The 22,690-nt window shown below is 43.5% G+C and overlaps 1 protein-coding gene across 3 annotated transcripts in view; it reads left to right on the plus strand.

The window, feature by feature from the left end:
- Window positions 1-222: 222 nt before the first annotated feature.
- kcnh7 (potassium channel, voltage gated eag related subfamily H, member 7) overlaps window positions 223-22,690 on the plus strand; it is a 57,332-nt gene continuing 34,864 nt past the window's right edge. For all 3 annotated transcript variants that reach the window (XM_035149880.2, XM_047339026.1, XM_047339027.1), the window contains exons 1-3: window positions 223-644; window positions 1,644-1,874; window positions 18,783-18,938. In XM_035149880.2, the coding sequence (XP_035005771.2) occupies window positions 569-644; window positions 1,644-1,874; window positions 18,783-18,938 (463 nt within the window). In that variant the 5' untranslated portion in view covers window positions 223-568. The remainder of the gene's footprint in view (window positions 645-1,643; window positions 1,875-18,782; window positions 18,939-22,690) is intronic.

Genomic DNA, 22,690 nt, shown 5'->3' on the forward strand with positions numbered 1-22,690 from the left:
TGATCTAATGTTCCAAGCTGTGTGTGATGGGGGCTAAATAAAGTGGTGAATAGATTACACAGTAATAAAACTGTGCGTAAATGTACCTGCGCATGGCACAAAACCGGGAGTAGTAAAGTAACGCGTTACAGTAATACATTACCCGGCATGCCTTGTCTCCTCCTCCTTCTCAGACACCACCCACCCACGCACATGCACACGCACGCCCCTACGTCCACGTGCACGGCGCTTTCGAGGAGCGATGCTGAAGCGGCGGCGCGACGACTCTTCTGTGCGCACGGCTGCAGCTCCACGTCTGAAGGGGGAAGCTGCTGCGATGCGCTCCGGCGGGGACAAGTTGGAATAAAGGGGGAGAAACGGCTCCGGTCCGACGGGGGAGAGAGGGAGGTTTTCCCCGCTGACAAGCATGACTGACTGGTGACAAAGGAACCGGGGAGCCCCCCTTTGCATGGCTGCGCCTGGCACCCGCTAGAACTTGGTGTGTTTTTTGTATTTGGAGAGGCTGGTTTTCCCGTGCGCAGCCAAATATTTTCCATCCATCCCTGTGTTTTTCTTCTGGAGCAGCACCATGCCGGTCCGGAGGGGTCATGTTGCCCCTCAAAACACCTTCCTGGGAGTAATTATTCGTAAATTCGAGGGACAAAGTGAGTACCTCTCCTGCGCTCTTTGTGTCTCTCCTGCTGCATCCTCACATCACTTATCCACCAGGAAACCACCTCAGGCTCGCTCCCTCACAACCAGGCTCACAATGCTTAGATTTCTTATAAGAAACTGCACGTCAGAGGTGCGTGGAAGTCATTAGAAGTAGAATTAACCTGCCACCTTATCTAACACCTGCTTTATCTCATATGAAAGCTGCTTATCAGAAATAATTAAGGGTTAAATTACTGTAATATCTTATCCCATAATGTACCTTAAACCCCCCTTAATAAAAGCTCAGGTTATGTGAATCTCTCGTAAATCTGGTGAATGCAAAATCATCAGTTGTGATGAATAGTGCAACCTATTAAGTTTAATTTGTTAATCACTGGATTAGTGAGTCAGTTGTGCTTTAAATCTGTGTTTTACATCTTTCTCTACATTTTATTTAGTTTTGAATAAAATGTCAAATAGAAGGCCACCCCACTCATAGCAAGTATATTTTAACAGTATAACCTGTACAGTAAAATTTGTATTTGCTCTATATTTGCTCTAAATAATATATTAAATTACTTTATACCTTAACATTTTCCAGTTGTGTGAAAGTTTCATATATAATTTGCACTATCCTGGAGACTTAGTGGATGCAAAATCATCAGTTGTGCCATAAAATCGGTGTTTTACATCTTTCTTTACATTTTATTATGTTATTATGTTTGTTATATTACGTTCACCCTCCTCATAGGAATTATTTGTGTACAGTACATCCCATAAAGTTTCATTTTTTATTCACCAGAGGAGTTTAGAGTCACTATTAAGGCATCTAATCGAGGATAATCCCATTTAAACCCATTACACACACCCACTGCACTTGTTATATTTTGTGATCTTTTAATTTTTCCCTCTTAATGTGTCGGTTTTAATGTGTGACATCATATAACCAGTGATTCCCTAAAGTAAATGAGTCATGTTTATGTGATCCTCTGCTTCCATTCTCCCCTCAGATAAGAAATTCATCATAGCCAATGCCCGGGTGCAGAACTGCGCCATCATCTACTGTAATGACGGCTTCTGCGAGATGACGGGCTTCTCCCGGCCGGACGTTATGCAGAAGCCGTGCACGTGTGACTTCCTGCACGGCCAGTTGACCAGCCGGCACTCTGTGGCCCAAGTGGCCCAGGCGCTGCTGGGCTCAGAGGAGCGCAAGGTGGAGATCACCTACCACCGAAAGGATGGTGAGTGGCTAAGTGTGTGTGTGTGGGGGGGCTCAGGTGGCAGGAACAAGCACATGACATTAGGCGGATGCAGTCTCGGTTTAAATTGCACGCTGTCTGAACTACTGCCGCTCTTTCACCCCCTCTTTAAAAAGTAATCATCCTGTTTTGCTCTGTTTTGCACCTTTTGCCTTGTGACACTGCGAATCCTGCAGACCCATCTGCATAAGTGACTTTTACGTTATGTCCTAACACTCTGGGTGCACAGGAGGCAATTTTTAGTTCCTCGCTCGGCTCTATCTAGAACATTTTGCAGGAGCAAATCACAGAGTGCACCCATTTGGAACCCCGGGGCCGGGGGGGAGCAGCTGTGATGGTTTCCTCAGCAGTGAAGTCCAGTTCTGAAGTGATGCAAGTGCTGCACGACTGAGGAAGATGTTCATTAGCCTGCGCTGGATAGGATGTAGCTCACTTCCCTAAAGAATAACATGAAGATAGTGTTCTCAACGTCTCCAGGAAGAAACCTGACACGTTTCTATGACTGTGTTTCGTTTGGATCATCTCCTGCCGTGTGCATGCTGCTGATGCATATTGCATGCAGATGATGACTCGATATGACAGCTGCTTTTGTTTTTGATGAGTTACAAGCAGAGCTGCGGAGTGAAAGTTTAAATCCGTCACATCAGCTGTGCAGGTTGAGGCAGAGTTCGTGTTGTGACCTCTGACAAAGGCATATGTATTTAGACAAGCCTCCTTGCATAATGTTCAAGGCAGTTATAATGGCAGATATGAGGATTAATGGTTTTATAACCACATGTGCTTTGTGGTGTGTGGTGTAGGACCACAGTGGAAATAAGCCATCAGGTTTTATTGTGTTTAGTGATTGGTGATACTGCAGTGTGTGTGTGTGTGTGTGTGTGTGTAAAATCAACTACACTTAAATATTGCTTTGTATCAGTGGGGGTCAAACGTATTTCTCCTAACAGACGTTGTCATAGGTAATGAAACAAGATGCTGTCTGGGGGATTCATGTTATAAAAGCTTTGGATCAATGATTATTAAAGATTTTTGTCTTATGTCCACTCGACTGTATATGAGGACAAATGCAGTTGAGACATTCTGCAGCATTTCAGCTCGATGGTGTCGTTCTGAAAATAACAGTTTTGCACATTTGAGATGTTGTTGGCTTTTTTATGATTCGTTATTAATAGGAAATATACTATATTTAAATATAGTAGCTTGTGGAATTACTTCAGTTTGTGAATCAGAACATTTTCAGGACCGATAACTGTGATGATTTTGGTTGTTATAATCATGATATGAACATTTAAGTTTAAGATCATCGATACTCGGATACAGTTTGGGATGAACACAGAATGCATCATGTTTGTATCATTAAAATCAGATTTAGTTTTGTTGCCTATAATCATTAGTAGAGGCCGTGCACCATTTGATGGATTCCTTCCTTCCTCCATCTCAATTCTCATTTCCCCGCCAAGTCTCGTGTGAGTTGGAGGTGAGTCACGGTTGATGATGAAGGAGGAAGAGCGTCAAGTTCCACCGAAATCAAACGTTTGGACAGTTTGACAACACACACAGAATCTGTGAAAAAGTCTGTGCCTCCGCGATGTGCAGAGCCAGCAGCACGGTAGTTACAGCAACTGCTAAATGTGTGAGGTTACAAAAGTGTAACTGCAGACAGAGAACAGGGAAGAAGAGCTGATTCAAGGAGAAAAGAAATCCACGCCTGGGTTTGTTATCTTTAGACGTTTTTGCACTACAAAGCCTGTTTGTGAGATCAAATGTTCTTCAGAAGCAGAATAAATGAGATGCGCGCTGAGCTGCGGAAAAACAAATGATAGGAAGTGAACATTTTTAATTGGTTGATGATTTTCAGTCTGCGCGGGAGGAACCAGGGGAATAAAATGAAACAATCTGTTCCACGTGGAATTACATGGTGTGGAATGAAATCATGGGGAATCACACTGCATTGCAATAGGGGTGAATTATAGTAGTTGCCTTATGTATGCATCAGATTGTCGGCACTGCTCTGAGATCTGAATTGCATCGAGCTCGGTGATGGAAATGCACATCCCTTGTGTGTGTGTGTGTGTGTGTGTGTGTGTGTGTGTGTGTGTGTGTGTGTGTGCGTGTGCGTGACTGATTCAATGTCATGCAGGTATAGAAAACACAGAGGGAGCCAGGCTAAATAGATTGGGTTGAAAACGGCTCGTGGTTACAAATGATAGTATCCCTGGAGACATAGATGTGGGGGGGGGGTCAAAGGTGGAGGAGAGAGTGAGATAAAGTTGCAGAGAAGAAGCAGAGTGCAGATGCCTGCTCATGTTTCAAGGTGGAACGTCGTGTTTCAGTGTTTGTCCCCCAAGACGTCAATATGCCTTTGTTTATATTGTCTCTACTGGACTTTAGACGAGCATGAATATTTCTCCTGTGGTCCAGTGCGATACGGATGAGATCCTGTCCTGGTACGGCTTCTTCATGTTTCCTCACAAAGAAGACACTTTACTCAAATACCAAATTTTATACTTTAATCCTCATGACGGAGTATTTGAGATTTTGAGAATAAAGTTGTCATTTGATGGAAGGAAGAAGTCGTAATATTACAGGAATAAAGTAATAATTTAATGAGAAAAAAAGTCATAATATTAGAAGTGGAAAGTCGTAATACTCTGTAGTAAATACTTGGATATATTCCAGAGGGAAATACTACATTAACCTGAGAGTGACAATGCATTAGTTAGTTATTTAGTTAGATAACACTACCATTATGTATTTTAACTGGAGGGGAACTTTCTAAGAAGTTTTATCGTTGTTTTTGAGGAACTTGGTGGTAGAAATGCAGCTGAAACACCTTCAAGACACATTCTCTAAATCGTCTGTGATTAAAAACCAGCGTGCAGGGACCATTAGTGAACAACAACATAATGTTGTGTTGAAACCTTGTGGGGATGTTTGTGGAGCTAATTAAGCAAACATGTTGTTTTTAGGCTTTAAGGAACACGGCACAAACTTCAGGAGGAGACGCACTCTTAGTTTTTTAGTGTTTTGAATGGAGGACATTTATTCTTAATGGAGTCTATTTTACTGCGCGACTCGCCAGGTCAAGAATTTAAGTACTTGACCATAACGGGCCTGATGCCTCTCCAGGCTCTCGTATTGTGAGCGGAGCCAAGCTTGGGCGGGGACGTTCAGTCTGCATTGATCCGCTGAGCAAACAGCATTAATGAGGACACGAATACTTTCATGTTGCATTGATCTTCAAAACCGGTGCATCGCAGAGGGGAAATCAATGGCGGCCGAACGCCCTGCCTCCGCTGGCCGGCCCTTGGAGACATGGGATAAAAAGAGCCGTAGGGCTTCTGACTGTCAGACCCTGCGGCGGGGGAAAAGGCCTCATTACCATTCTGTATCCTGTGGCTTTAATTACCTCAGTGTTTTCCTCTCACCTGGCTCGGAGCTTCTCCAGGGAAGGTCATACACCTGCTTTAACCGAGAACAGCGCTCCCCGTGATCTCCTTTCTGCATCAAGCCAGCGTGGCTGTACGATAAACCACACTGCAGGTCAGGCTTTGACCTGAAAAGATGCTTACACGCCTTGTAATCATGGAAACTAGAGACGAATACATGTGAGATCTTAACATCCTGGTATGTCACTGGATATCAGACATGGGTGTAACTATTTATAAACTGTACAATAATCAATAGACGAAGGAGGCAGCTCCAGTGGAAAAGACTCAAACTGTGCTGCATGTGTTATTTTGAACAAAACGTTTAACGGAAACAATGCAGGAATGAAAACTAGGAGCAAAACAACAAGAGATATACTTTGATTAAAAATTTAGAAGTAGCCATTTAAGAAACGGTTTTATTTTAACTTCTTCTGTCCTTTCGTCCTTATCCAACACACACACACACACACACACACACACACACACACACACACACACACACACAGACACACATTCAGCTCTCAACCCCTATCTCTGAAGTCCTGTATTGGAATTCCAGGGGAAATGTCATTGTGGGAAGCTGATTGCTCCTGTCGCTCCTCTCGGTGGGACCACTGGGGGTTTGTGTGAGGCAATCTCCTTCTTTTTAATCCTATGACCCGGGGTCTTCATAAACGCATCGCCTGCCGTCCTTTACAGTCCGTGAAGGAGATTCCGGCTTGTCAGCACAATCTCTGAGCGCACTCCTAATGCTTTATGATTCGCGCCTTCGCTAAAACTCGGGTCCTTTATCCGTCCGGTGCACATATCTCCACGACCTCTGCTGGAGAAGTAGCTGTCGTTAAAAAAAAAAAAAAGCTGCTGTGCTTGTGACATTTCGATGCTGAGCTGTTTACTGAGCGACTTTACTCAGACTGCGTCTATCATCTGTAACATCACTGTGACAGATGCAGTTTTTTAGTAGAAATGCAAAGAGACTCCTGATTTTGTAAGTATTTTTATCACAGCGTTCATTGAGGCCTAAATAGCTTAAGGCTAAACTGTTTATAATGTGAGCTCTGGTTATGTATTTGATGATAACCCAGAGATATTATCTGAACTGTGCCTCTTTTTAACTCAGGCAACACAGGGAAAGACAAAACGATGCGTTTTTCTGTCATCATCCCACACAGTCATGCATTTGTTTCCATTTGAGACCAACGAGTAAAAAAAAAAACTGTGACTGCATGAAAGAAACGGAGAATATGGCATTCATCGTTACACATACAATAATGCAGTGTGTGTGAGGGAGGGAGTGTGTGGGTGGTGTGTGATGTGTTTTAGAAGCATGAAGACAAGAAAAAACTTTAAATAAAAACTAATGCGTGTAGGAATAAATTGATCGACTCATAAAGAAGCAAGTAAACATTCAAAGGACAAATGTACAAACATATTTAGAATAGATAAGTGTATATATGAGCCTTCATAACCTTTACCATGTTAATCTTATTAAACGTCTTTATTCACCCTGCTACTCCTGCAGACGTGTGTTCCATGATTCCACTTGTGCCTCGTCCATGAAAATCTCTTTGTGCCAATTGATCCTGTAGACTGAGGAGTTTTAATCCAAATTTAGAACGGGACGTCCATACAGAGCATCATCTGCTTAAACTGCAATTAGGAGCAAAAGGAAAAGACCTAAAATCCCTCCTCTCTATTTCATTCAGTGACTAAGTGGCTCTGTTGTGTGGCCTCACAGTAAATACTGGAGAGCTATGCCAGATGATGGTTTCAGGATTTATTTCCCTCTGGCAAGGTCTTGTAAAGAAAAAACCCTGTGGTTGTTAACACTGTGTGAATGCTAATGCTTCACTATGTAATTAGACAGTGAAACAGCCTTGAACAGTTTGATGTGCACGGTGAGGATGATCTGTTCTCATAACACAACAAGCTGTCCACCTGTCTCACATCTCATTCTGCTCAGTGCTGCAACAAACAGTCAATGTTTCCTAATCGACAGCCTCTTATTCGCTAATACTCGCCGTCAGCGCTGCAAATAAATCGGCGATTAAGCATTTAAATCCTCGTCTTAAGTGAAAATAAACACCTCTAACCAGCCCGGCATTTATTTACTCAGCAACACTCAATCTATCTGCGTTCAGATATTCAAACTGAATAATTACAGTGTCTTGCTTTTCCACGATAAAGAGCAGAATCAAGAAATCCCTGAGCTCAGTGCGCAGTTAATGCGCTCGCTCGCTCGCAAGCAGCAAGTACGACGGAAAATGTCACGCTATAAATAGATTAATGTTGCGCTTCAGTGATGCTCGCTGAGATTATTACCTTGTTTCCCTCTTGTCTTTAAAATATCGTTGCTCACTGTCAGAAATATAAAAAAATAAAACTCAACCCACCATCTCTCCCACATTATGATTAAATCAATGTCTATAACAGATTGTGAGGGACAGGTACACAGACTAAAGAGAGAAAGACAAGTTTCCCAATTTCGTTAACTTACACCGGTGACAATAAGTGTAGATATTGGTTATACAACACTTTCAAACAGATTTGTCAGATCCACGCCAATAGAAACCAGTTTAAAGTGTCTTTATGGTGGACATTATTCTGGCAGCAAATGCCGCCCTATGCTTTGTGGGCATCTCTTAAGAATAACAAGCAACTAGTCAACGAGGCTCTATCGCCTCAGAGCAAGCTGCACATGATAACTGATGATGATATGACTTTGGTTGTTCGCCTGGAGGGACCTGAGTTCAATGGAAGGAAGCTATGTGTGCAAAACCAATTCTCATAGATCCACCGCTGTGCAAACAAGATAAGCTCTCACATTCTCAGGCTCGGCTCAGGTGGCACAAAGTGAGAGAGAAGACGTAAATGAGACAGAGGGATGGAGAGGATTTGACAAGTGTAAAGTTTGACAAGTCACTCTGAGGGATGAAGCGAGTGAAGAGGCATCTATCTTCTATCTTCTATCTTCTATCTTCTATCTATCTTCTATCTTCTATCTTCTATTTTCTACCTTTATCTTCTATCTATCTTCTATTTATCTTCTATCTTCTATCTTCTATCTTCTATCTATTTTCTATTTTCTATCTATCTTCTATCTTCTATTTATCATCTATCTTCCTATTTACTATTTATCTTCAATGTTCGTTTTGTTGCTGCAAATGAAGAGAAAAGGAATTTCTTGGCTGACTTGGAGTTCAGTCCAGTTCGTTCTCCTCAGCTCTCATGAGACAGAGAGCAGCAGCGTAACGAGCCGCCCGTCCTCCACTCTCAATCTAAAGTGACAGGGACAGATTTGTGTTGTGGGAAAGCCTTCGATTTCCTCTATAGTGTTCAGGCCTTACAGAGGATCTCATTTATTCTCAGTCTCTTCGATGGAGCAGCTGCACAACCTCTGGTTTAGAGGAGCCGTTATAAACTTTAGTGGTTTAAAGCCAAACTACAGTAAACACTCCTGCTGTGCTCCTCCAGTCACGTTTTAACACACCTCACTATCGCAACCTGCACATTTTCTCCTCTGAACTATTCAGATGAATTTCCTCCTGTCTGCCAACACCCTCGTGTGCAGCACAGCGCTGTGTTGTCCTGGCAACCACTGACAGAGCCATTATGTAGCATCGCAGCTCTAAAATTCTTCCTGGCACTTCTGCCTGTGGGGTTGGTAGCTGGAGAACAGCAGGCGACGGGGACCCGGTCGCACGATCCAGAAACTCAGAGGCAGAGTGTGAGTCAGTGGGTTTGACTCGGTGACACAGAATCTCATGCACTGATTCTTAATGTTGGGAAATACTCAAGGAGAGTGCAGCCGCCATTTCTTTTTAAGACTCATTCCTACAATCACTATGTTCAGTCTGGTCTCTATTATTACATATTACTATTAAAATATTTTCCTATAGTGTTTGTATAATTCTATTTATTGTATTTAATGTTATTGATTATTTAAATCTAATATCCTTGTTTTCATGTATTTATATGAGCTTTTGTATAATTTAATAGAGGTACAGTACATTAACAGTCGCGTCCACAGACAGATAAATGGTTTTCTGCTCCATTTTTACCTGCTTGTCCTGAAAGTCATGACACCTCCCACTTAATTTGTACGAAGGGCCCTGGGATCAATAACCCATTCCTTCAGGGGCCACCCCCGTTCTTGTCGGTTCATTCTTTAAAGTCTCAGATCTTGGACGTAATTTACTCCCAGAAGGTCGTCGTGACGAGTTGAGGCCGCACATACTAAAGGTCCTTGTGAGATCCCAAGACTCTTTTGTGTCCTCGGAACAAAATTCAGACAGATTGAATTGTCTCAAAGCAACACTTTGAGACAGGGAAGAGATTTTAGATTGAAACTGGAGATAAAGTGTTGATGTGCAATAACTTCAAATTCCATCTCATCGACACCTCCCCAAGTATTTGGATTTGACCTTTTAAGGTGTCTCTTTTCGTCCTGATTTATCTTTTACTTTCATGCTTGCACTATAACAATATGCAAAGCAGATGAAACATTTGAATGCACGTTGCACAAGCTGCAGCAGTCCGCCCATGTATCTGTCTGATATACAATATTTATTCCAGCACATACACCAGTGTAACCTCACCTTGTACTCATGAAATCTGTTTTACAGTTTAAAGGCACGGTGCCAGTGGATGAATGTGGGTCATGTTGGATCTATGGATTTTACATACATACACACACACACACACACACACACACACACACACACACACACACACACACACACACACACACACACACACACACACAGCGGCATTATTTGATACCACAAACAGAGAGTAAACAGTCTGACAGCCCCCTTCCCCCAACCTGCTCAAACACCTCACTCCGCAGCTCCCTCCTCCCCCTCGTCTCTCCTCATTCCTGCCTTATTGAGGGTCTCGCTCAGCTGCACCCCCTCCATGCACGTGCGATACCATGAGATAAACAAATGATGAGCTCAGCATGAGCAAGAGAACACTATTTTTCTCAAATTATGTAGATTTTTCTCTTCAACGTGAAGAAATCCCGGCGTCGGAGAGCGTCACGCGACGTGCAGCTAAAAGGTTTATTCAGAAACATGTTGACTCAGCCCCCTCCCCAGTCAACCACTCATCACATCACAGTCTGTGTGTGATTTCAGTCCGTGATCCCCCGCTTTGCTCCCATTCACAGATTGGATGTGCGGAGATCACATCTGTGAATGAGCAGCCATTCATTATTCCCCTTCCCCTCCGCCTCGCTCATTCACCACATCACCTACTGGCCTGATTTCATTCATGTGGGCATCACTTGACTTTTGGTCCAGTATTAGTATTGATATTATATCTGCACAAGATGCAAATAAACGGCACAACATAGGGGATCATTTAGAGCAGAATTTTGACGCACCTGACTTATCCCATTAAGCGTGACATGGTTTAGCGGATAAATTAGATAAAAGATTAAAAAAATTGCGACATTTTCATCGTTTTCCCAGGAACTGATGTGTGTGAGTGTGTGAAAGTTGGTGCAGCTTGGTTGATCCTAAACCAGATAGAGGATGAAATTGCTCTTCTCCTCCTACTAATGCTTCAAAGTGTGATGCTGTCAACAGCACGCATTCCGGTTGGTTACATGTGTCAATGTCAGAAGCGAAATCTTAGAAAAATGGTCCGAAAACCTTTTCTGAGGGTTTGATTTGTATTCCCCTTTTCAAGGTTTCCCCAATCGCGTCCTTTAATTGAGCAGCATTGTATTTTTCTCCCTCTGGCAGAGGCTTGTACAGTTCGTGTTGCTGGATCCTTGTCAGTTTGACAAAAGTAATTTATGTGTTGCAGCGCAGCCGTCGCACAGAGGTGAGAGGAGCCGGAGCCTGTCGAGCTTTTGCAGCGTTGTTTCATCCCGGAGTTATGGTCGTTACGTTGGCTTGTATATGTCAGACCCTCTTGTCAGCTTATGTCTGTTTGCATTTACACTTTGCAAAATATTGACACGTGTCGTGTACTGCAAGGGAAAAGTATTCATGTTATGGGCGTCTGAGAGTTCACAGCTTCAGTGGAAATCTCTGGTATCAAGCCTGACGTGTTTTGAAGCAAATGTATTCCTCCAAGATGAGATCAGAAATACAGCTGCTCAGAGATGTTGTACCAATGAAAACGTAGTATTAGTAGTATTTCTACAACATAGGCCACCAGATGCAGGTTCTGGAAATAGCCAGCATGAGATGAATGTGTCGGCGTCGACATTAAATACGAGTGCATAAATCTTTTAGTTTGCTTGGAAAAGAACCGAGGACGAGACCCAGTTTGCACAGGGAGTTGGAACAAAAGCTTCACATGTTCCGTCAAACAAACTGAATCTGACGCAGTAGATTTGTCCATTTACGCTCCTCAGGGGGGTTGCAACTTGTATATGAATACAAAAACATGGCAGCAAATTTGCAACCGAGAGAGTGAAGCATGAATATGAAGCACATCCCCAAAAATCAAGGACAAAGTTTAACTATGACTAAATAATCTGTATTCAGCTGGAGACTCATTCTCTGTGTCCAGAGCGAACACAAAGCTTTAGTTTGCATTTAAAGTATTTGTTTCAGATGTTTTTTTTATTTATATTTGAATAGTTTTCAATTTTATTTATTGATATTCAAATGAGTCGGGAGATGTTTTTCAAAATGAATCTGATTAAAACAAATCCCTTATCCCTTTATTTTTCCCTTTTCTGATATTCACCAAAAGCTCTCGAACCTCTCTTGAATTTTTGGAGTTTGGCCTCTGGACGTTTTGTTGTCGGAAATTAACAAACCTCTCTCTTGTGACCTCCTGGTTACGACGCAGTCTCTTGACCCGCCCGCCCGACGTGCTGCCACTGATGATATTGTAACCCCCGGGGATAAGGTAGCACTCTCCCTTCTGGATTAGAGAGTCGACATCAGAGCTAAATAGCTCAGAGTACAACTGCATGTTCCCAGGGGGAGAAGGGGAAGGGATCACATTTCCCTGGAATGGTGGACAAAAACATAAGCCTTCCTCCCTCTGGAAGGTCACTCCTCATATTTAACTTTTTATTTTTTCACTTTGATAAGCTTTCCCCGATGATTTAAGAGAATGACGATAAATAAGCTAGAGTCGATTTTTGAATTGCAAACAAGTACTTCACCTTATTTCCAAGATTCTGCTGGAAATTAAGAGATTTACTCGTGTAAAATGTTTTTTGTAAGTCGTTTCTACAGCTCAGTCTACAATGCAACACGATTTTAGCATAAAAATATGGAAATGCCTCTGATACTGCCAGAAATGCTGGGTTGGTCCTTGTTGAGAATGCAAATCTATGTACAGATCCGATACCAAGTTGCTAAAGTATTTTAGTTTCACTCTGATAAATCTCTTTTTCTTTGTCGCTCCAGAGCAGCAGTTGTCCTGCACTGTCCCACAAGCAAAACAGCAACGTCGACCGTATTTTACAAACAGTGGCTGCACTTCTACAGCTATTTAAAGGAAGTAATTGTTGTGTTGTCCTATATTTATTTATTTGTGTCATGACTGTCAAACTATATAACAAATGAAGAATTCATTCTCTGGCTCCAAGTGGTAAAATGGCAGCGTTTGTATGCAGGATATTTGGGCTTCATTTCTGTCCAGTGGGAGGAAGTAGAGACGTGTCGTCCATCTTTCTATAAAGTGTGTATAAAACTGTACTTAGAGCTGTCCACTTGTCATTGGATCACCCCGGACAGATGTTAAAACCAGGTCTGAACAGGGCCAGAGAGAAACATGGAGCTCCCTGCTGCTGGAGGCTCATCTCACATCAGTGTCACTCACATTACACACACACACACACACACACACACACACACACACCTAATGATGTGCACACACACACTCCGTGTCTATTAAGCCAGGGGGGGAAAGCACAGGCTGCAATTTAAAATGATTTTGACTGCGATACTCTTGGCAGCGGTTTCTCCAAATGAGGGTTATCAAAATTCCCACATGCAACTATCCCACAATCACTGTCAGACACAAGCAGGCAGCAGATGTTGATCTCTCTCGCTCTGTGTGTGTGTGTGTGTGATGACTTGATCAGATGCATTTTAATCACATTAACTGATCAATGTGTACGTGTGCGTCTCAGCTCTCCGGCCGCGGTGGACGCACGTTGAGCTGCATTGTCTTAATTATTGATAGTGGAAATAGAATCGAATGAAATTTCCAGCTTGTTGAAACTAAAACTCGTCTCACTGCGCTGCCTATGAGCATGAAGCCGTGCACTCAGCGATGTTTGCTTAATTATTTAGGTTTCTTCAGTCTGCAAAACGTAGCTGTAATAACATATGATAACAAAGCAGAACTTAGGGAACAGGTTAATGCCAAACTAGGTTTTTACTTGTTTCAGGAATTCTTTTTAAAAACAGCTCCATGTCCCAGGAGCTACAGTGTTTCTCGTCTCAATAAACAAAGCCATCACTGCCTAATGATTAATTCAGTGGAGTGAAATGAAATGAAACTGAGAATAAAATGGGGAATACATCACCTTTGCCACAGAGCAGCGCTGAGCTCTCAAGCTTAAAATGAGACCCCGCTGACACAACCCTGATGGAGTGTGTTTAATATAAGTTGAAGGAAATAATGGAGAGTTGGCCGGCTGAGTCAAGTGAGGTGAGCATGGTGTGTGTGTGTGTGTGTGTGTGTGTGTGTGTGTGTGTGTGTGTGTGTGTGTGTGTGTGTGTGTGTGTGTGTGTGTGTGTGTGTGTGTGTGTGTGTGTGTGTGTGTGTGTGTTGGATCGCTCCGTTAAATGAAGACAGAAGGAGCCGTTGGTCAGCTGATCCGTCCTCACGTGAACCAACAGTGTCGCTGCTGTCCGTCCAAAAGCTCAAGGTCAAATCTGCAGAAGAAATTGCCGTGATTAAGAATCTCAGGCTACAATCCATGCAACTGTTTTCAATAGTCCACACAAGCGTTTTGGCTCCGCATCCGAATTTAACAGCACAACAGACAACAGTGTCATCGTTTCCAAACATCTCCGTTTTTGCCAGGAGCATCTGTACCAGAGTCGATGCACTTGTCTCCATCTGTCTGCATGTATAACGGTGTTTACATCCATGACCCGTGTCCTCAGCTGGCCCAGTCATGGCTGCAGTTTATTGCAGAGACATGTGGTCTAAGCGCCACCGGCATAGAGGTGACATTGTGTATGAAGACCTGCCTGTTTTAATCTTTTTATCAAAGTTAAAGCTCAATCCTTACAGTACCAGAGTAGTCCTGTGTTCAAAAGCAGCTTTGGTCGGGAAACATTAAAGCACCCCCCTCACCCTCACCCTCACCCACCCTCACCCTCACACACACACACTCAGCATGTAATTTGGCATATGCCGTGTATCCACCTGGTAGCTGTCACCCTGCCGAGCCATCTGTGTGGCAACAGATTACCAGGTAGCCCCATTAATCCAGGTAGGCAGTGAGGAAATGAAGCCGAGAGGAAAATGTTTAAATCAATAAAACCCACATTTCCACTCAGGCTTAAGGCTTCGACTTTGACAAACCAGGAGTGTGTATATATATATAAATGTAGGATTAACTGCTTCTGCCCATGGATATTGTGATGTTTATGTGGCTGTTTGACAGTTTTCTGTGTTTATCCCCTCACCTTCACCTTGCCAAACTTGGAGATTCTTCGCCTCTTTCACGAAACACAAGTCAGCACTTTCCTCTATCCCCCGTCCTCAGAGGATTAGAGACTAAAAAAAGCCTCTTTTTTCTGTTTCAGCCCAATCATGACTGGAGCAGCACTGAGTCACGCTGCTTTTTCTAAAAACAGAAGAGGTCATTTGTATTTCTGAAGAAGCCGAGATGGCACCTGATGTTTCACATTAACTCAGTTTTGCTCTGCAGCTCCACATAAATATTCAGGTCAGAGGCGCTCATGACTAAAGTTGTTTTAGAGCCTTTGAAAGGTGCATTCACTCATTACACTGCAGCGGGAAACCAGCTCCATCGCCTCCTTATTAGATTTAGTTGGACAGAGAACATTCGTCTAATTAATGCTGTGTGTGTGTGTGTGTGTGTGTGTGTGTGTGTGTGTGTGTGTGTGTGTGTGTGTGTGTGTGTGTGTGTGTGTGTGTGTGTGTGTGTGTCTTTGACCCTCTGCTGGGGCGGGATACGCAGACAGGCAGGAATTAGCATGAGCGGCAGCAGCGGCAGCACCGGGGATCTGTTTGATCTGTCCACTTACAACACGTCCGGTGGCCTTTCTGCGAGAGAGAGAGAGAGAGAGAGAGAGAGAGAGAGAGAGAGAGAGAGAGAGAGAGAGAGTGAGCGAGGGATACAGTGAGAAAGATGGCAACAGAGAAAGAAAACAAATGAGAACCAAAGTGTGCATTGAAGGAGGAAGAGAGGGGCGGACAGACAAAGACATGGAGAGAGAAAGAGTGACGGAGGCCGATAGTGAGTGAAAAGAAGTATGGGATCATGGGAAATGAAGGGGAAAGAGGGGAAAATGGGAAATAAATCACGTTAACACATTGATTTGACTTTGAATCGGTTTGATTCTGCTGCACCTCATCACACTCATGTACATGATGGTCTATTGTCGTGTTTGACATGTTTAAAACTCCCTCAGACACAAGCTGCCACTTGGTCTGGTGTCATGTCTATATTTAAAAGCCACATACATCCCTCTGTGACCCCTGTTGCATGATGTAAACACGCTCACAAGGCCACGCATGTGATTGAGGCTCGGGTGCACTTCTCTTGACCTTCCTCTCTCCATTTCAAATTCAAATGTATTTGCATGACAGGATTTTAGCCATTGTTGCAAAGTAGAAACACGTGACATGTAAAAAGCAGCAAAACATCGATTCACTTTATGATGAAATAAAGATGGTACTTTTTTTAGCTAATCTCAGGAATGCATTTCTCATTCATATCCATTTCAAGCTGCCTGAGTACACACATCACACACACAAACACACACACACACACACACACACACACACACACACACACAAACAGCACCATCGAGCCTCCTCTCATTCTTGTGGTCCCCAAAATAATTGTACCATTATGCTTTCTAGAACATAATACTTAGCTCCTATGAATTATAAATGTCTATGGATTCCAAGTGGCTTATTTTTGTGCACGCGTGCATGTTGCACGTGCATGCGCGCACACACCCACTGATTGCTTTACCAAGCTGGGCTGAGGTCCCCCTCTTATGCAAATGTTACACTGAACACAGTGTAGCATGTGTGTGTGTTGGACCTGTGTTTGTGAACATGTACTGTCAGAGGATGTGTATGTGTGACTTCTTTACCTTTAGAGGAGGTTGTGTTGCACGTACACACAAACACAAACTCACACACACACATACGCAGCAGTGAGATTCAACCACAGGGAGACGTGATGAAGACTTCAGCCTCTCCTGAGCTCAAGCTGTTTTCTTTCTGTGTGTGTCGCCCCTGCGAGCATCATTGCCAGCCCCTGATGTTACTGTATAATGCAGGATACATTCTTTTTAAACTTAACAAACCTGAAATTTGTGCCCACTTTGTCGGAGTTTTCCACAAACACATCTGCGGATTATCTGCGGCGGGATAAAGAGGATCTCATTTAACTTGAGGACGGTGTTTGTACCGGAGACAAATGAATGTAATATCTGACTCGGCACAGCGAGTGTGCTCCTCTCCGGAGCGCTCACTTGTTTCCATGGAGACAGACATATTTGTGTTTTATTTGTATTTTTTACAACAGCGTTCCTTTTATGCAGCACGTTAAAATCCTGTCAAGGACTTGTAGTGAAATGCAAGAAATAAAAAATGTAGTTAGCCAGGCTTTGAAAGCCTTTTTTAGTTTATTTTTCCCTTTTCTGATATTCAAGCCCCTGTACTCTGTCTGTGCTGTGTCCCCCCCCCCCTCCGGCTGCCGTGCACACTGACAGTTCCTGTAAACCACGAAAGCAGAGGCCCCCTCCACTGATCATCTTTTGCATATTGTCACAGAAGACGGAGGAGGTGCGATGCTGCTTGCGCCTCCCCACCAGACTCCCTCGGACTGAAATGAATGGCCTCGTCCACTTGATGCACCCTGATGCATAAATCAAACCCCGGTGTGGTCAGCGGTGAAGCAGTCGGTTTGTTATGTTGCTGCACAAAATAATAGGATTTTTCAAGCCCTATGATACAAAACTACCACACTAGAAATGTACAGTTTTTATTCTTTTTGTGTGTTGCGTACACGTTTAGTGAGTGGAATCAGGGATGCGGGTGTTTATGCAGCAGCGTGTCTGTGTCTCCCAGAAAAGAAACGCTGGAGGCTGGGAGCCTGCTGGGTGAACTATAAATAGCCTCCTGGTGACAGCAGGACTTAGAGCCTAATGTGAGGGAGAGCATCTTCCAGAGATGTCCACGTTCATTATTTAAAACTTCATATGCATTTCATTTTCTACATTAACAAACCTGGTTATAGCATCTGTGCATTCCAGTTAGTGATAACTCTATAATCACGGTTTAATCCCAAACTTAGGAATGTAAACATCTTAGTAGCTATTTTGTCGTTGTTTCTCTAAAATCTTTCATTTGTAGCTAAGCGGCTGTGGCTCAGGAGGTTGAGTGGGTCGTCCACTTAACAGAAGGCCAGTGGTTCGATCTCCAGTCTGCAAATGCCCTAACGAACCCCAAGGCCCCTGGATGCTGTGCCGACAGTGTGTGAATAGTGTGTGAATGTGTGTGTGTGTTCTGTACTGTGAATTGATTTGTGCGCTTTCACCATTTAACTTAACAGTGCGACTCCTCTGTCGCTTCTCTGTCAACCTCGTCTCCGTTGTTTGATGAATTAGGGACATTTACTCACGAGGCATTAGCGGAGAGCAGGGTCGTGTTCAATTTGCCTCAGCAGCTCTAACTATTGAGGTTTGAGAGCAATTAATTATTTTTCCACCACGAGGCTGAGAAAGTTCAGGGAGGAAATAATGAGTGAGAAATATTCATGGGTAATTTAGTGTCTTTATCGGGAATGATGACTTTATATTGTGGACTGTTCTGCTCGCAGGAGGACACGTCGAGCTGGAGGAGGTCACATCACAGTCGTACTGAAATAGAAAATCACTCTGCTTATTCTCAAGTTTGCCATTGCCAGTGTAAAAACTCAGGAAATAGAAGTTAATATTGTAATTAATTATACACGCAGGCTCATATCGAGGGTCAAAGTTCACCGAAGTTTAATGGATTCACTTCGGCACAGGAGGCCAATGTTTTATTTGCGTCCTCGCTTGAAGCTGTCATGCTACTTTAGAGCTTTGATCAGGTTTTAGTGTTTTGTTTGGCTCAGGAAAAGTTCTGAATTTTTAATCAGGCGCCTTCACGATTGATGGGGCCCTTAATTTCTGGATTTCATAACTATACTGCAGTCACTTTCCAACTCAATCAAACCCAAAACATAAAGTTTATCACCCGTTTCTAACTGTGAATTAAATTTCCTCCTGGTTAGATTCAAACTTCCTCTGCGCCACCCACATCATCCCGGTGAAGAACGAGGAGGGCCTGGTCATGATGTTCATCCTCAACTTCGATTACATCCTGGAGGAGGGCAGCAGCGACTCGCTGGAGAAACTCAACCACACCTCGCCGTCCAAAGCTGAGCAACGTGAGTAAAGGACAAAAACGGACTCTAGAGAATGAAATGTGCTGCAGAACAATATGACATTTTCCCAATTCCCCACTGTGTCGATGTCGAGCAACAAACGTACACGTAGAACGCATCCTCAGACGGTTGCGTGTACTCGAGCTGAAGAAAGAGCAAGTCACATGTAGCAGGCATGACCTTTTACATGTAACCTTTTTCTTGTTTGTTTCTTTACCCAATCCCCCAGTGTATGTTGAGGATTTGACACGACCCCACTATTCATTTTTCATGCCATCCCATCTGCTTTAATTGATTCATTTCTTTGGCATCTCGCTTTTGTAGCACGATGCATAAACCCGGCTTGTGCGTTCGCCCCGACTTGGGGCAGTAATCTGGCATGCAGCTGCAGGAACTTCCTGCCAGACAGCTCCTTTGGCATGTTGACACCAGCGTTTAGGAGACGCTGATGTGTTAGCCTGCCGTCATCTCAAAGGTCTGGCCCAATTATAGCTCATAGCATGCCAGGATGGCCTGATGAACTACTGGAGCAGTGCTGTGGAGCCCTCCGCTTCCCAGAGCTGTCGGCGTAATAGCGTATAATGCCATTCCCCAGCGGTGCTCTTGAACATGCTCTTGATCCTTCCTCCCTCTTCATTGTCTCCGTCTTTCTCCATTTTCCGTCAGTGACATATAAAGCAGGAGCACGGGGGAGCAGAGGTCAACTCTCGATGGCTGTAATTGGATGAGGCTCTGAACAGGCTGATGCCTCATGGGGTGTGTGGTTAAAAGAGTTTGGAGACGTGTGTCGAGTGTTTAAGTGGGTGTTTTATGTGTGTGTTTGTGTGCACATCACACTCAAGACTCTACTGTATACGCTCCTCCAAGGGAATTGCTCAGCCGTAGCATAAGGGCAATCCCCTGATGGAGCACACTTCTCTATGAATTAAAGCCAATTCTCATATCTGCATATCAACGTGGGAGTCCCAGCAAATTTAGAGGTGAGGTCCAGATTTGTTTACAAGGTCGAGTCTCACTGCTGGACACCGTCTCGTTCTCTCTGCCTGCACACAACCTCTGCCATCGCAGGAATCACCGGAGAGCGTTGGTATTTCATCACGTTCCTCCTCCTCCCTCGGCTGATTCTGCAGGCCTAGCCGTGCACTTTTTACTTGCAGATGCACAGAGGTCACAAACAAGGAACAACTCTCGACTTTAGAGAACGTCACAGACGGAGAAGCTGCTGCAGATGCAACCCGCAGTGTTTCTATTCTAAGGAGCAGCTGCCTGTGCACGGAGCCAGTTGATGATCCATGTGTTGCATTACCGCCGCTCCTTCTGGGGAATGAGCAGCTATGCATTAGGTGCTTCTTATCGATTGCTTTTCTTCCTTAAGGACGATTCATCCATTCTGAAACCGGCGAGGTTTCTCTCATTTCGCTCTGATGTCGCTGGGCAACTTTTGCGGGCTTTTCATTTATGGGCCTGGACTATGGCCTCCAGACTAATAGACAGGGAGAGAAGTGTAAAATGCTTTAACTGATTTCAGAGGAACATCAGGATATTAATGGCAAATTAATTAATTAATTTTATTATTAGGGATGTCCTCAGCCGATATTCTACTACAGTTGATTTTTATTGGTTAAGAATTAGATAAACTCTTTCTGTCTATAAATTAGTTTATGCTCGCTTTTTCTTTCCTTCTTTGAACATGGACGTAATTGGATCAAATTTATCAGATCAGAGCCTGAAACACTTGACGGGACGTTGTTAAACGTTATCGTTGCAACGTAGAAGCCTTTGTACGCATCCAACAGTGAAGCTGCGCATCAGCAGGAAAGTAAAGGGCAGAAAAGGCCTCGTACTAAATGCAGACATTTGCATATATTAGCATGTTGTCCGCACAGCGAGCCAGTGAGTCAGAGTGTTTAACAACCACCGAGATGTGATTTTGAACAGATCAGCGAAGCAGCGATCTGGGCGTTTACACCTAACCTGATTGAAACGGCATTATAAGTATTTTAAAAAAGGAAACTAACAAATGCTTTGATTATTCCCTGCACCCACTAACTGACTTTATGTCTGGATACAATCAGCATTCACTCCGAAATGACTCTGCAGCAGATGCAGGTTTTTATCGGCTCCGATCTGCAGTGATAGAAATACGACACCCAGAGTGAACGTGCTAAATCTTCTCTATTCTGGCCGTCTGGACACTGACGCTGCTCCTTTTCCAGCGTGATGTAATGACGCACATTAAACTTCCAATCGATGAGCCTTTCTCTACTTATTGTTTATCACATCTTGTGTATCGTGCAAGATTGGAAATTAATTTATTTTCTTCCCAATTTTTTTAGTTCTTATCATCGACTGTTGTTTTTAAGGAAGTTTTCCTGTGCATTGGTTTTCTTCATGTTTATGATGTCACAGGGGGAAAGTCACCAACCATCACCAATGTTTAAAAAGCCCAGGTAGAGCAGCTTTGGAAAAAGTGGGAACAAGATCACATTGTTCGACACATGCAGCCTGGTGCAGAATGTTATTGTCTCCAGTTCGATTCTAGTCAGGGACAATTATCGCACATTATTCCCCTGTCGTTTATCCTCAGCCCACGAATATTTTCATAAAAGAAAACTGCAATAAAAACTACTCAGGCTTTATTGCAATCTTACTTTAATCACACTTTAATTTTCTCTGGGTATAAAACGAGGGCAGGGCAACGTGGGGAAACAGCAGAATTCTCCATGTTATTCTCCACTGCTGATGAGTAACAGAACTGGGAGCACTGGTAAACACTCCTCAGGGTGAAAGAACATATTAACTGCATTGTTGCTGAAACATAAGCAAAAGCACAAGAATTAGAGATGCAGACAAAAGGACAAGAAAGGATGGAGGCCTATTGTTCTCATCCCCTGACATCTGAATCACGCTCGCAGTACAGAGAGACATTTCACTCCCAACAAGAAGATCTGAGGGCCCAATTAATATTCAATGCAAATATTGCTAGCTGGTATCATAGCAACAGGGGCCACTGAGCGTCCATTGGCTGCGTGAAGCTGCGGGTGAGTTTTTGCCTGGAAAGAACGAGAGGGCTGGAGAGGCACACATGTAAAATACACACACACACACACACACACACACACACACACACACACACACAGTCACACAATGTAACAGCACTCAAAGGCTCAGTCCTTTCAAAACCACAATTAAATAAAGCTACTTACCGTGTTCTCAGCGCCGGGAACGTGTGACTGAATTATGAGTTAATTAAAAAGAGATTCATGGCATGTGTTTATATGTCTGTTTATGTCTCGGCACAGAGCTCCGAGCGTATCGATGCCCGCGAGCTGCCGTTCATTACTTTGTGAAAGTGGCATTTTAACAGCATTTAAATCGAGCTGTCGGAAATGTGAAAAGCTGCAGAGCATGATCAATTGATAAAAATACCAATATGGTCACATTGCAGTGGTGCAGTAGTTCGACCTATCACCTCACAGAAAGAAAGGTCCTGGTTTGGTCGGGGGTCTTTCTGTGAGTTTGCATGTTCTTCCCGTGTTTGCGTCCAAAGACGATGGACAGTTAATCAGGGACCGTAGGTGTGAATGGGTGTTTGGCTCTGATCCTGGTCCCTCCCCTCACCCTCAAAGGATGAGCAGTATAGACAATGGATGCTTCACTTCCTGTGTCCCTGTGTTGTTCATGTTGTTCAGTGACACTACCATGACTAAAAAACTTTTGCCGTCACAAGAACACCAGTATAACTGTAATTCCAT

Source organism: Hippoglossus stenolepis, chromosome 24 (genome assembly GCF_022539355.2).
Source record: "Hippoglossus stenolepis isolate QCI-W04-F060 chromosome 24, HSTE1.2, whole genome shotgun sequence".
Taxonomy (NCBI): domain Eukaryota; kingdom Metazoa; phylum Chordata; class Actinopteri; order Pleuronectiformes; family Pleuronectidae; genus Hippoglossus; species Hippoglossus stenolepis.